This window comes from Calypte anna, chromosome 10, assembly GCF_003957555.1.
Source record: "Calypte anna isolate BGI_N300 chromosome 10, bCalAnn1_v1.p, whole genome shotgun sequence".
In the NCBI taxonomy this organism is placed as follows: domain Eukaryota; kingdom Metazoa; phylum Chordata; class Aves; order Apodiformes; family Trochilidae; genus Calypte; species Calypte anna.
The window spans coordinates 20,365,332-20,379,219 of record NC_044256.1 but is presented as its reverse complement, the minus strand read 5'-3'; the positions used below and the strand labels follow the sequence as shown (position 1 = coordinate 20,379,219).

At 41.6% G+C, this 13,888-nt stretch overlaps 1 protein-coding gene across 3 annotated transcripts in view; it reads right to left on the bottom strand.

Annotated features, from left to right (window-relative positions):
* Positions 1 to 13,888, bottom strand: part of MAP2K5 (mitogen-activated protein kinase kinase 5) — a 121,027-nt gene that overhangs the window by 77,280 nt on the left and 29,859 nt on the right. For all 3 annotated transcript variants that reach the window (XM_008502155.2, XM_030456890.1, XM_030456891.1), the window contains one exon: positions 4,332 to 4,371. In XM_008502155.2, the coding sequence (XP_008500377.1) occupies positions 4,332 to 4,371 (40 nt within the window). The remainder of the gene's footprint in view (positions 1 to 4,331; positions 4,372 to 13,888) is intronic.

The following is a 13,888-nucleotide window of genomic DNA, read 5'->3' as shown; positions in this document are numbered from 1 at the left end:
AAAAAAAAAGGCAGATGATGCCCAAGCATCTCCACCATCTGCTGAGCATTACCAAAGCATTCCTCAAAACCACTACAAGCAACCTGGCTTTGAGCACCACTCAAGTCATGCTCATCTACCTCTTCCTTCATCCACATCCCCCTTTCCCATCCTTTTGAGCCAGGTTGCTGGTTCCAACAGAATGGGGATGGGAAGTCAACTTTTACCATCAATTCTTTGCCATGGTTATGTTAAGGGTTGTACACTTGAAGTGCTACTATATAAACCAAAAAGGACTCTGAGTGCATTTAACCTGGGGCAGTCTGCTCTCCCACAGTATTTAATTTTAATATTTTAAGCTAAAAGGAACCAAAATCTACCAATCTGGAGAATTAGCAAAATGGATATTATAGGCTGTATTCACTGCTGATGAAATACAGAGAGAGCATTTCCAAACACATGCATTTTAGAGCATCAAAATCTGTCTAAAAGAAAAAGAAATGATAACCTGTTTCTATCAAGAGTTTGCTTTAGGGTTATTTATAAAAGCTGTCACTAAACTAAATTGTAAGTGTAATACAGGGCTGCCAAGAAAGGTTTAACACACTTGTCTAGATCAATAATCATTTGCCAACAATATATTCCCTTCCATTTCCCCAGCATGAAAAACTTAAACTAATTTGCTGGAATACCACTGAATATTAACAGAATTTCATTGCAGAGAGTCTAAAATCAAAATTTAACTCACTCAACTCTGCTCAGAGGAAGAAATTTCCCTGCTTCCATCTCTGTGGAGGTTTCAGAGACTCAAACAATGACTACTTAGCATGAGTGGTGTCAAAGCCATCACTGACATCTCATCAAGCCAGACCTGGCATGAGGAAAGGTCTCTGATTTGCATTAACTATAATTACAAACAGCCCCTGCATCCTAATGGGGAGCAGAACCTGGGAAAGCACAGCTCCCCTCTTTACAAGTCTTGGGGACCTAGAGAAATGTGCTGCAAGGCCACATATGTCTCACCACCAAAGAAATCAGGGGATTATTAACAGATTATCTCATTTTCTCCACAGAACTGTAGCACAGAAGTGTTTTCTTCTGTCTGAACACACGAGGCTTGTGTGACAACACCAAGGGAGATGCTGATGTCAAGTTTAGAGGAGCTTTATCTTATTTACAGCACTGAAATGGGTGCAGAAAGAGGCAAATAAAATTATCAGTACAGCAGTGCCTTATCTGCACTTGTAGCCTCCATGGTCATCCTCCCCATGTCTAACATTTCCAAGAGTATTTAGAAAATGAAGTTGGTAGGGGTGGAATAGCTTGTCAGAGGGGGTGAGCTGGCAGCATAAGAGTGGTAAAAGCAAGAAAAAAAAAACCCATTCTCTCCTCAAACCCCAAGGACAAAGTGGGAACTAAGGATTCAGCTGCAACTGTAGCACAGGTGAGTAAATGAGATGTAAAGATGAGATGAGATGTAAGTAAATGAGAATATAAACTACAAACTTTTCCAAAATGGCAAAAAAAAAAAAAAATCACTGTGACTTCACCAGAATTCTTGAGCATAATAAAACAAAAATATATCACTGTAGAAAAGAACACATGCAGGAGCTGAGTTTCTTATCAAGTTTTTATCAGAAACTACAACTAAAGCCTGAGGAGCTGGGATTACAAATTTAGCAAGCTTCTAATGTCCCTGCACACAACATTCCCCCCATTTCCAGTGAAAAGTGTTCATTTTTCCAAGAGGAATACCTGAGCATATTTCCTCTGCTCTCCACTACAACTCCAGGACAAATAAGGATGAGTTGTCAAGTTAAATACAAGCAGTCAAGTGACTGAATTATAATTTACTCTGTGCTCAATTTAAATTAGTGTGAGGCTATTAAAATATACAGTATAAATACTGCAATTCATCACAAGCTGTCATGGATGACTTCATCTATTTGCTGGAGTGGCATACGTTCCACTAAAGGGAATGAGAGGAAAATCACAGGTCAAATTAAGCTGCTATTCTGTTTTAATTCACTTATTTAATCTGTGGCGACGTAATTGTCTTTTACAGTATGTACAACTCAAAGGAAATTTGGGAGTATTATAGTCAGTATACAAATGATTAATCAAATGGTCCATTTGAATGCCAGCTTAAGAGCAGGAGAAACCACAAGCAGCTGAAGACTGAAAAGCAGCCAGGCTGGGCTCTGACTTCCCATTTGGATTTTTCCCCTCTAATGAGACAAAAGCCACCTTAGGAAAAAAATTCTATTTAATCCTCTGCACATTTTTTAGTTGTAAAGTTTACAGGGAAAACATGGAATGACCCAGCTTTAGTCCATAATATAGGTGTAATGCACTGGTTTCTTTTCCTGCTCAATACAACTGCAAGATCCACTACCAGAAGTGTTATCTCCTCCTGTAAAATCTGTACATTATCATCAAAAAAAAAAAGCCTCCAAAATGCAGAAACTCTGCTTTCATGGATTCATCCAGTGACCTCCCTTTTAGTGTGGTAATCCCCTGTCAAAATACTTGATCCTTGTGATGAATAAAGTCATTTTCTAACTCGATCTGGGCAGCGTGATCGCTGTCATAGCAGCTGTCCTGACCTCCAGCTTCTAGTATTTTAAACTCTGATCACACACACACACACACGTGGTGATGCACTATTTCTCCTGAAATCACCCTGAAAAAAAACAGAATTGGGAGTGACAGCACCACCAGGTGTAGTATCTCCAAGAGAACCCAGTTTCCCAACTCTTCAGGATGGTTAATTATCCACCAGGACTACCCAAACTCTAAGGGAAACAAGGAGGTGAAATTGCTGGGGGGGGGGGAAAAGGCTTTTTTTGCCACAGGGAGGTGATTTCAATTAACCTTGCAAAGGTTGAACTCATTTCCCCCCTTGCCTGGGTGACTTTTTTTGTGCTTTTTTCCAGCTTCTGGAGGCACCCAGAGCCCCGCAGCAGCACGGGGTGGGCTGGGGAGCAGCAGCAGCACCCAGCAGAGCTGGCATGACAAAGATGCTCTTCTGGAGAGCTTGACAGGGATTATTTGAGGGGTTTTTTCCCAAATGTTTTTTTTCCAAATGGCTTTTTCAAAATGGCTTTTTCAAGTGATATTTGTATCCCACATAACTGGAAGTTACTTGGGTGTTCTCTCCATTTCCCATGTTTTCCACACGTAGAATCCAGCCAAAAAAATCTGCTTTCCTTCAATGTCTTGGGAAGCCAAAAGTTCCTCATTTTTTGTCAATATTGCCTGGTAAATATAAATGGTTCATTTGAAGTCTCAGGACAATCATGCATCTTGAAATCCCATGCAACAGCTCCCAGCACACCTCTCCCACATCCACATTCTTCCCATTTAATCCAGTTCCATCAAAATGTAATGAATAAATAAAGACAGGAAGAGAAATGAAACAAAAAGTCCATTTTGACAGTAATTCTTCTATAAAGTGTATATTTAAAATGTACTTTTCATTTCTTCTAGATCCCTAACTACTACTTGGAATTGTATGAATGCAACAACCAGTTTGTTTTCCCAAAGTCTCTACTAGAGTTATTTTTTATAAATTGGCAAAAAAAGAACAAGTTTGCTATACTGAAAAAGTACATATTTTAATATTTTTATATAGTTTATTAATAGCTTAATTTAAAAATTTGATCTCACAAATTAAAATACAAGGTTGGCACCCTCTTTATCACAGCTTAAACTGAACTTTCAGACACAGCTGGTATTTATCTGACCACCTAACACTGCAGGAACAGCTTCACTCCAAAGAATGCTAACAAGGGAGGAAGAAAAAAAAAGAAAGGGAAAAAAAAAAAGAGGCAGAACCAGCTGGCTACAAAACAACTGGGGGGAGGGATGGGACATGAAAATAAATAAACCTGTTTAAACCACCAAATCTCCTAGGAAAACAGAACACTATCCCAAAAGCAAACAGGGAAATTCTATTTTATTTAAAAATGAGGTTGCAGAGACCACTCAAGAAGATCCCCTTGGGGACAGTTTGACCTCTCCCTCCCTGCTTGGGTAAGACTGGGACAGCCAAGCAGCATCCCTGCCATTCACCAGCCAGGCACAAACCCCAACTGCTCTTGGAATTATCCCCATAATCCCCAGAAATAATGCAGTGGTCCCCACACACTGTGCCAAGCAATTCCTGCTGGGTGAAACCTGGAATTTCAGCAACTCCAGGCTCATTTATGGATTTATGGACTAGAGTTTTCCTGCATAAACTATCTGGGCTTGAATGCAATAAACCAAATTGTGATCTAACAATCAGAGGGAGGGGAAGGAAACCAAGGTCAAGAAAGAAAGAGAGAAGGAAAATTACTGTAATATCTTACCTTTACTGCCAGTATTTTTCCACTGGGGACATGATATGCCCTGCATGAGGGAAAAAATTAAATAACTTGAGATGACATAAAATTACCTCTGTACATATGTGCAACATGTATGCATTAATTTCACAGAAAAATTACTTGGAGCTGGTATGTTTTACCTTCAGCCAATTTCATAGAGCAGTCCTAAAGAAAGACTGATGAAAACAATTGATCAAAAGAATAGACTTCCCATGAAAGAATTCAGCAGGGTTTTGGATCTGCATGTTTTCTATCAGATCTATGCATTAAACTGTAGGAACACACCTGTAAGTATGGATTTATCCACTTCCACATGTGCTTTCCAGCAACTAAAATTATGACAGAGCCATTGGTCAGAACTTCTCCTAAAACAAGGTTTATCAGGCAGATTTGCCAGTCCTGGGGGTATTTTCAGTGGGGAGGAAGTGAGATTCATATCTCAATTAAAGTGAAGTAAACCAGGTAATGACTGATTTATCATAAATTAAGGAGCTACAGAAAATGCTGGCAAAATGAACTTGCTGCATTTGTATTTAAGATTGGTGTGTGTGTGGATATAAAAGGTTAGAAAGCATTACTGCTAATGCTCACACACCCCCAAAATAATCTTCCACACTATTTCAGGAGCAGCTTGCCTTCATTTCTTAAGACAAACATTTATAATTAGGTATTTAACAAGGCTTTGTGCAGTTCTAAAAATAAACCTGTAAGAAAATAAAAAGGTAGGAGGTGAAAAGGATGTAAAAACCCAATAGAATTTTGCATAAAACCAAAACCCTTAAAGGTTTTCCTCTTCACTAGTTTTGTTGCTTCATACTGACTTATGACACCATGCACATATGCATATGTGTAATGTCATATATGTGGCACTAACTTTAAAGAATTAAAATATTTTACCACTCTATACCTCTAGAAGAAGAAGAAGGTTTAAAAAGGATTTTTTAAGCACACAAAATCATACATGGAACAGGGGGAGACTATTGTTTAATCTTATTTATAGCCCTGAGTGCTTATATAATTTCTGTTAATAGCTCAGAAGTTTTCAGAACTTCACTTTATTTAATAATTCACAGATCAGCATCTGTGGCATCAGCTTTTAGGAACGACCAGCTTCAAAATTACCAAAAAATCAGTGTTATTTAATAGCAGCACAAGATGGAAAAAAAAGGAAAACCAGCAGAGGAAGCTCTGCCAGCCTGGTGGCTGCATCCATAATCCATGAACCCCATGGAGGAAATGAACTCTGCTGTAACTAGGGCTGAATCAACAGTGGCAAAACATTATGGACTTAAGATGAGCAGAAATGATAAGAAAGTGAACAGGTTGAGATAGCATGCTTAACGTCTGTTAGCTTAATATGGACTGTGCTGGGCAGTTTGGCAACTTAATTAGCTTGTCAAGAAAGCTGATCTTTTTTTTTCCATAAGAGAGATCTCCTGTTTCCAAGTGAATTAAAAGGGGGAAGAGTTGATTATTTAATTATGATGCACGCTAATTCATCCGTGGAAGTTTGGGTTAAGTTTCCAGCAGAGGGCAGATACCTGGTTTGGTTTACAGAGCACTGACAGTACCAATTTAACATTTAATTATTGCTGAGAATTGGATCACAAAGGAGATACCATGCCCATGGGTACAGCATGTCCAGAGCCTCTGCTACCTGGGAGGAAAGGAATTTGTTTACTCCAGGCTGCTCCTGCATCTCGGTTGTCCTGACCTTCCCTCAACACAATAACTGTAAAGTGATTAATGAAGGTTGAATAGGAGCTTTGGTTACACCAAAAGACAACCCTACACCTCTGTAGGGCTTTAATTAACAGCTAACACTTCAAATTAGGCTGTAGTTGCTACAGTAATTACCCGTTCCAATCAGTGTGGAGGGAAAATGGTTTTTGTTAGAAATTATGTAGAAAAATATGCTGGAATTGATCATTTTGGGTCCAGTCAGCACAGTAAAGCCTGAAGATTTACTACCTTCATGCAGCTCCAGGAGGATGCATTAAAAGAAAAAAAAAAATCACAAATAATAGGCACAGCATGAAGGAAAAGATGCTCTAAGTCTCCGAGGAGATGAAACATACTCTGGAAATACCAAGGAGTTGTCAGCTCAGGAGCCAACCCTCAGATTTCAGAGTCATCCCCAAAAGTAAGCAACCAAACTCATCATGGCAGAACCAAAGCAAAGCAGCAAAAAGCAGAAGGTTCCTCAGCCACGTTCCTCACTTCCCTGAGCACAAACTTGAAAATCTTCCAGGCTGAGGCAAAGGCTGAAGGATGCTGCCTGATGAACAGCTCCAGCTCCTCTTGCTAGGAAACCATTTGAGCAGAGCCTGACAGCAGAGACAAGGGGAAACAGTTGCTAAATAGCTGCTGAACTACTTGTAGGAAAAGAACAGAGATTAAATGCATCAAAATGCAAAATATTCAAGGAAAATGTTATTCTGATGTCTGCAAAATTTTACTCCTTGCAGAAATCATCTCTGGCAACATAAGTTAATTCTTCTTCTCTCTCTTTCTCGTTTTTTGTTTGGTTTTCTGTTGTTTTGTTCTTTCTTATTAATTTTCTTGCTGGGGTTTAGTTTTGCTTTGCTTTTGCCCCACCAAAGCTCTGAGGGATGATTGCCAGCAGGTTGCTATAAATCACTTATTGTTAAGGAAAGATGGAAAAGAGAGAGACAAGCTCTGCAATCACAAGTTAAAAAGATTTATTTTGAACACTTGATGCCAGTGTCAGCTGTTTAAAACACACAAATTATTGTTTCAGCTTTGGAGCATTTTGCCAATTTATTTCTTTATTTAAAAGCAGAGCTCAGAAATCCATTTTGGGGTGTCCCTTTTAGAAGACAATGCTTTCTTCTCAAATTCACCAAAGGTGCTGAAGAAGACGTGGTAGGAGAAAAAGCTGTAGATACCTCAAGCTGATTTCTGGTGGCATCCTACAAGTGTAAGAGGATGGCAGTTGAAATTTCCATCTTAAGTCTCAGAATATATGTGGAAACTATACAAGGGAATAATTCCTACTTGTTTTCCACAGAACATGAAGATTTTTCATGCCAGCAAAGCATTCTTTCTTGGTGCTCTGAAGGATATTTTAGTTCCTATCTGAAATATGGACTTGGGACCAACTCTGCACTCAGTTGAGTAACCAGTTTAAATCACCAGGTGGGGAGAAAGTTGATGAACAATATGCAGAGTGTCCCTTAATATTAGCAGGGACCAAGTGAAGAGATGGTTGTTGAACTACAACTAAGCTTTAATAACTCAAGACTGACCAAGGAAAGAAGAAATCTTCAGGGAGGATGGAGAAAAGTAGTGACTTTCAGACTCCTCAGGAAAAAAAAAATGCTCCAAAAACCCAGCACTGCAGGAGCTCTGAGAAAGGGGAAAACCAGAACAAGAAAGCTGGATGCTGGAGAGGGAGAGGGTGAGTTTTTGGGGGGTTTTCTTTCCCCCTGCCCTGGCACAGCTGCCACCTCCTTGGGGGAACTTCTCCTGAAGGTGCTCACCTCGGGAGGCAGAGCTGGGGGTCCAGGGAAAGGAGAAGCAGCCACCACCCATCACCTCTACTGAAGCATTCCCACTGGGAAGGAGAAATGTAAATCTCTTCCTTGGCATTCCCACTGGAGATCATTATCCTGAGCCCCCAACACCCATTGCAACCAACAGCTTCTAAGCAAGACTGGCACAGTTGTCTCAAATGTTTTATTAACCTTGACGATTTAACCATCGTCCCCAGACGTTTCAAGCCCTGAGGGGACCCATGCAAGCCAAGTCCTTTAGCAGAACTTTGTCTCCTCTGCTCTGAAAATGGAGAGAGCCCCTCAGGGAGCCCCCAGCTCCCTAGGAAAACCTGGGTTATTTTAGGGAATCAAAAAAAAAAAAATACTGGTGTGAGCAAGCCTGCACTCTGCTCGAACAAAGCCCTCCAGCTAAGCTGGAAAAACTTCTGCTGGACCATGGAGTACAGTGTGTGCATCCCTTGTGTTCCAGAAAAGAAAAATCAATATCATGGAAAACTAGAATAGGGCTTTGGGGGAACTACCAGCTCCTCAGCATCTCTCCCCCCCCTATCCCCTTGTATTTGAAGTGTTTCTGCAAGAAATGAAATCAAAACCTGGAAGCATCAGGAAGCAGCTGGTTTCTGGTTTAAAAATAATAATAATAATTAAAAAAAAACAAACAAAAAAAGGTAGCTGAATTTCACACTGCCTGCTTTATTCTTCCTGGGGTCTACTGCAAAGAAAACCAGAGGAAGGATATAACATAACCTTGGCTCAAACCATTTTTTTCCCCTAATATTTAATGCTAAAAATTCCACACAGTTAATACACTGAGTTTCTTTCCACTCAGTCCAAAAGTAAAACAAACAAAGCCAACCAAACAGAACCTGCACAAGCTTCATAATAAATAGCTGACATGTCAGACAAAAAATTTCTCCCTCTTTTAACTTGCTTAGACTAACAGTTTTATATTCTCTCTGTGAGAAATTTTACCTAAAAGCACAGTGGGGAGCTGCATTACCTGCTGTGCATGAGGTATCATTTCTTCCAGGGCAAGCAAAGAATTAACTTCAGGTTTCAGCATTGCAGGCACTCAAGAGAAACAGCAATTTTCAATTTGTTTCCTAATTTTTAATTGTAAAGCATTTGCCCACATGTGAGTGACTCAAGGATGCTCAGATCAAAAGCACAGATTGAGGATGCAAAGATCCCTTTCTCAAACAGCTTTTCCACAAGTGTAGGGTAACTTTTGACTCCAAACCAAGCTTACAAGTACCTGGAAAAGTGAAAAGTGAAAAAGTGGAAAGTGAAATTAAATCCAGTCTCCTCCTAGAAATAAAAATTCATTCAAATTACTAGCTCATGCTGCTCAAGCACTGCAGAAGCCTCCAGCAGTCCACCATGCAGAAGCTCCTGCTTCCCACCTCTTCACTCTGGAAATCAGGAAACATTTTTCTATTTTACCCCTTGATTGCCACAGGAGCGATTTCTAATCAATAAGAAGTTCCTTGGCAAGCCCAAATGATTCAAGGGAAAGCCATGACCTGTCTGCTATGCCCATGAGTCAGTCCTTTCCCTTCCTAGAAATATAACTAACATCAGCAAATCTGACAAAATGATGTACAGAGAGTGCTGCTCCAGCAGTGCTGGGACTGCAGGATGTAGGGATGGGATGGGATGGGATGGAATGGGATGGGAAGTGGGATGGGATGGGATGGGATGGGATGGGATGGGATGGGATGGGATGGGATGGGATGGAATGGGATGGAATGGGATGCTCTCCTCTGGTCAAGGCACCAGAAAAACTTCCAGCTGAAGCCACTAACTCAGATCTGCTGCAGCTCTGCTGGCTCACAGTCCAGCCCCCCTGCAGTAAGCAGGGACACCCACAAGTAGATCAGGTTGCTCAGAGCCTCACATCTAAACCAACTTCCCTCTCAAAGTGGGGCTGCAGCAGGGGATGAGCTTTCTCCAGCTCTCTGCTGAAAGCCTCAAAGATAGAGATCCCCTGACTCTCTCATGCCCTGTTATGGTGCTGCAACATCCTTCTTGTGGAGAAGTTCCTCCTGCTGGCCAATCTCAACTTCCCAAGTGGCAACCTGAGCTCACAGAATTAAACCAGAAGTTTTTCACGACTTTCCTCCTAGATCTGGTGCCTTCTGCTTCACACCACTGTATGTATTCATTAGGTAATAACATCAAGACACCATTTCACTTGTTAAAAATGGTCAATATGTTTCCTCACACCTCTACCAGCTCACCTGGAGCACTGCATGGATGAATAGCAGAGGAATTCCTCCAGACACCCTCCTCACTTGATGCATGCAAAGGGCTCTGTGACCAAGGCAGTTCTGTCCCAGCAGAAATGCACAGTGACATGGAAGCCCTGGGCTGATTATCAGAGTTAAAAAGTTAACACAAAACACTCTGGTTGCCAACACGCAGCACCTTCAGATGTCAGGGCACTGAACGGAGTCAAACTGAACATTTCCCTGCCCTGTGAGAAATAACCTGGAGCAAAATGACTGTGCCAGTGTCACACGAGATGAACACAACTCTCTAAGTGTTATGCATTGCAGAATGACACACAAGTCACCAGCTGCAAACTATATGCAGCAAATCACCCACAGATTTGGTTTACTGTTCATTTTTTCTTTTTTTATTCCTCCCCTCCTCTCTTTTTTCCCTAGTACTGCCACTGGCTGTCGTGCTCCTGGTCAGACTCTGGCAGCTTAATGACAGAATTGTCACGTAATCAGATGGCCATCTAAAGAAACAGATTCAAATTGTTTCTAGGAAATAAACACTTTGACAGTTGTTGCCTTCTGCAATAGACAAACACATTAGCCTGACTCTCTGGCTGGTAAAACAGGAAATCCAAAGTGCACAGCAGTTGTAAAAAGGAGCTTTTATGGGGACTGTGCTAGTTGAAACAGCAATCTATGCCAACCTTCCCTCTAAAATCCCATTACAGATGCTTGAGTACTGGCTGCAAAATTATTTGTTGTTAAACTAGAAAAACGAGCAAAAAAAAAAAAAATACTTGTGTCGACATGTTCAACTTTTCAAAAGAGCAAAATTGGCACTGGAAGATGCATAAAGAAAATGCAGAATAGCAAAATGTCTCACTTAACCAGCTCTGGGGGAAAGCAGCAGCTCTGGCAGCCAAGCTGAAGCACAGCAGAATGAATCCCTCACCTCTCCCATGCTGTAACCTACCACTTTTTCCATCTGTTACCACTTCCATTGCTCCTTCTTCTCCACTGAAGTCACACGTTACAGGGTCAACCTTGAAAACTGGATTTACAAGTTTTTCTCCCCTTGCCACTCAGTCCCTGCTCCTTAGGATGACCTGTACTGCAGGTGGAGGTGGCTCAGCCTTGACTCTGCTCCAGGAGGCTTTGGCGTCACCAACACCAGGTCACTCACTACCACAAGACCAACCCTGATCAGCTGCAGACACAGTTAATGGGTTTCAGCTGCTGGATTTAAACCAGCCAAAAGGACAAAGAGCAGTCATAAGCTTGGACTGACACAGACATTATCTGACACAGCATAAAACCTGACAGTGCAAAGAGAACCCATGGTGATTTGGGGAAGAAATCTGAAGCAAGAGTGAGCCAAAACACACATCACATCCTGTGGTGATGGCAGTTCAGATGTTACATCTCTCCACAGAGACCTAAACCTGGATTTTCTGCATGAGCAAACTGTTTGTGGTCAGGACACTCACAGGGTAAAAATTATTAAGGAAAAGAAAGCTGTTGAGTAAGGCAGTGATGACCAGCAGTGGAAAAGAGAGCTCTGCCAAGAAGCAGAGTTTCTGGATATTCATTGCAACAGCTGAGGGAACATATTCTTCTAGGGATGGTTCATTTTCAAGTAGAGAGTTTGCTCTTCCCCAGAGCAGGCTGAGAGCACAGACTTTGGGAGGTTAGTGAGGGTTACACTGTGCAATCACTGCTGGGTTGCAGACACCATCATGATGAGAAACACTCAATCTCTGCATTACTCCTCTTGTACTTCTAGCATTTCAAAGAATAAAAAAACTATTCTATGCCAGGGAAGAGTCAGAACCTCTAAGCTTGGCTCTGGCAAATTCCACCAACCCTCTAGTCCAGGGAGTGTTATTTGTACCCAAGATCCAGATGGCATCATCCACATCAGGGCAAAAGGCACTGATGCTCACATCCCCACCCCCCTCCCCAGGAATCCCAAACTCCTATTTTCAGGATTACTATTCCCTTCATCTTCCAAGCCACAGGCATGCAATGCAAACAAAACAACTTTAATTTAAGAATCATCCAGTTTCTAATTAAACAGCCATAGGCAGCTGGCTGGATACATTTTAATCAGTTTCAATAACCTATTGATTGTATACTGAAGCTTAAAAATTAAAAGTAAAAAGATGACCGGGGAATTGTCCCATCTGAGAACAACAGTAGAACCCTCTGTAAATAACTCCTCTTTTAACCATCAGCTAAATGAACACTTCAATACTGCAGTACAAAGTCTTCTGCAAAATTACTTTAACTAACAAGCAGAAATTTATCAGCTTCAGCCAAAATCAATGCTGAAATCAATTTGAACACTGGTTGTGTCTAAAGGGGCTCATTGGCAATTTAGGGAAATTACACCATGTAAATGCCTGTGCTTTAATTGAACAGTTTCATCAACTAGGCTGTGATTGCTGTCCATTCATTTATTTACTTTCACTGCAGCTACCATTCTGCAAAGGAATGGTTTTTGTCAGACTTGAAGGAGGTACTTTATCTTCATTTTATGCACTTTTGTGCATAACAGATCTTATGAGGCAGGCGAGTGATAGCTGGGGTCAAAAGAAACAAGTGAACAGCAATCACTGGTCAGTCTTGTTTAAACTGCCATGGTAATATGCAGAAATTTGGTGGGGTATTTCTAACTTAAGTCCAGTTCTTACTGTTCCAATGCTTTTCAGTGTGGCTAAAAACAAACCAAAACAAAAGAAACAGAAATCAAATCCTGAACTGCAGCACGAGAATGCAGGGAAATGGGATTTTTCAGGCTTTAGGTGTCCACAGACCTGTTTTAAAGCCAAACAAAACACTGAACATGACTGTACCTCCTTTTTTTCAGAGCTGCATCAAGGACCAGGCTGGGACAAGCACAGTGTTTAAAACATAACAAGAAAATCTGCTGGGAAGTACAACAGTGAAGCTTTTTGGGTTGTCCCTGCAGGCGCAGGGATGGGGCTCAGCTCCTGCTACTGCTCCTGCTTTGCTCCCTTGGGAAAAGCATTTCCCTGTCTCTGTTGACCCTCTGCCACGTGCAAAGGATGACCCTCACCTCCATTTCAAAAGGGCTGAAATAATCTGTGAATGCAAGTACTTGAGAACGGGGAGAAATCACTGTTATTGTAGTGCACATGCACGCAGAAAAGAAAAAAAAAAGGAGAGCAACAGCTCTGCCTGGATTTACACTGGCTTCCCACAACATTTGAAGAAGTTACCACTTTTGAAGAACAAACTGGGATTGCAGAGACCCTCTTGAGGGATCTCCTTCATGCCAGCACCAGGACAACCCAAAAAGAGCAAACCTTGCTGAGCCAATGCTCCTCAAAACTCTCTCTCCTCACAATTCCATCCCTGTTCCAGCAAGTCAAGCTGCATCACCTCCACCTCCCTCACCCTCACCCACAGCTAAATCTCCTCCAGCTCCCCTCCCTCCAGAACTGACACCACTTTTCCCTGCTAATGATCCAGAGGATCTGCAATCCACTGGCACAGTTTGTCTTGCAAGAGATTGCAGCTTCCCAGCTGCCTCGCCAGGCGCTGTGTTTAATGTGCTAATGGGGCACCCCAAGGCTGGGGGAGATAAGAGAATAAAGAAAGGGGCATATGCTGGAATGTACAAACAGCAAAATTGCTCAAGTCAATTGCTCAAACAAATTAAGCTTCTGCATTTATCCTTATTTTCCCCAGCTATCTGATTCTTCTGGGTGGTGCATCAGCAACAGCCACGAATCTCCCAATTACTCAAGCTAAAGGGAACTCGAGTTCCCTCGTC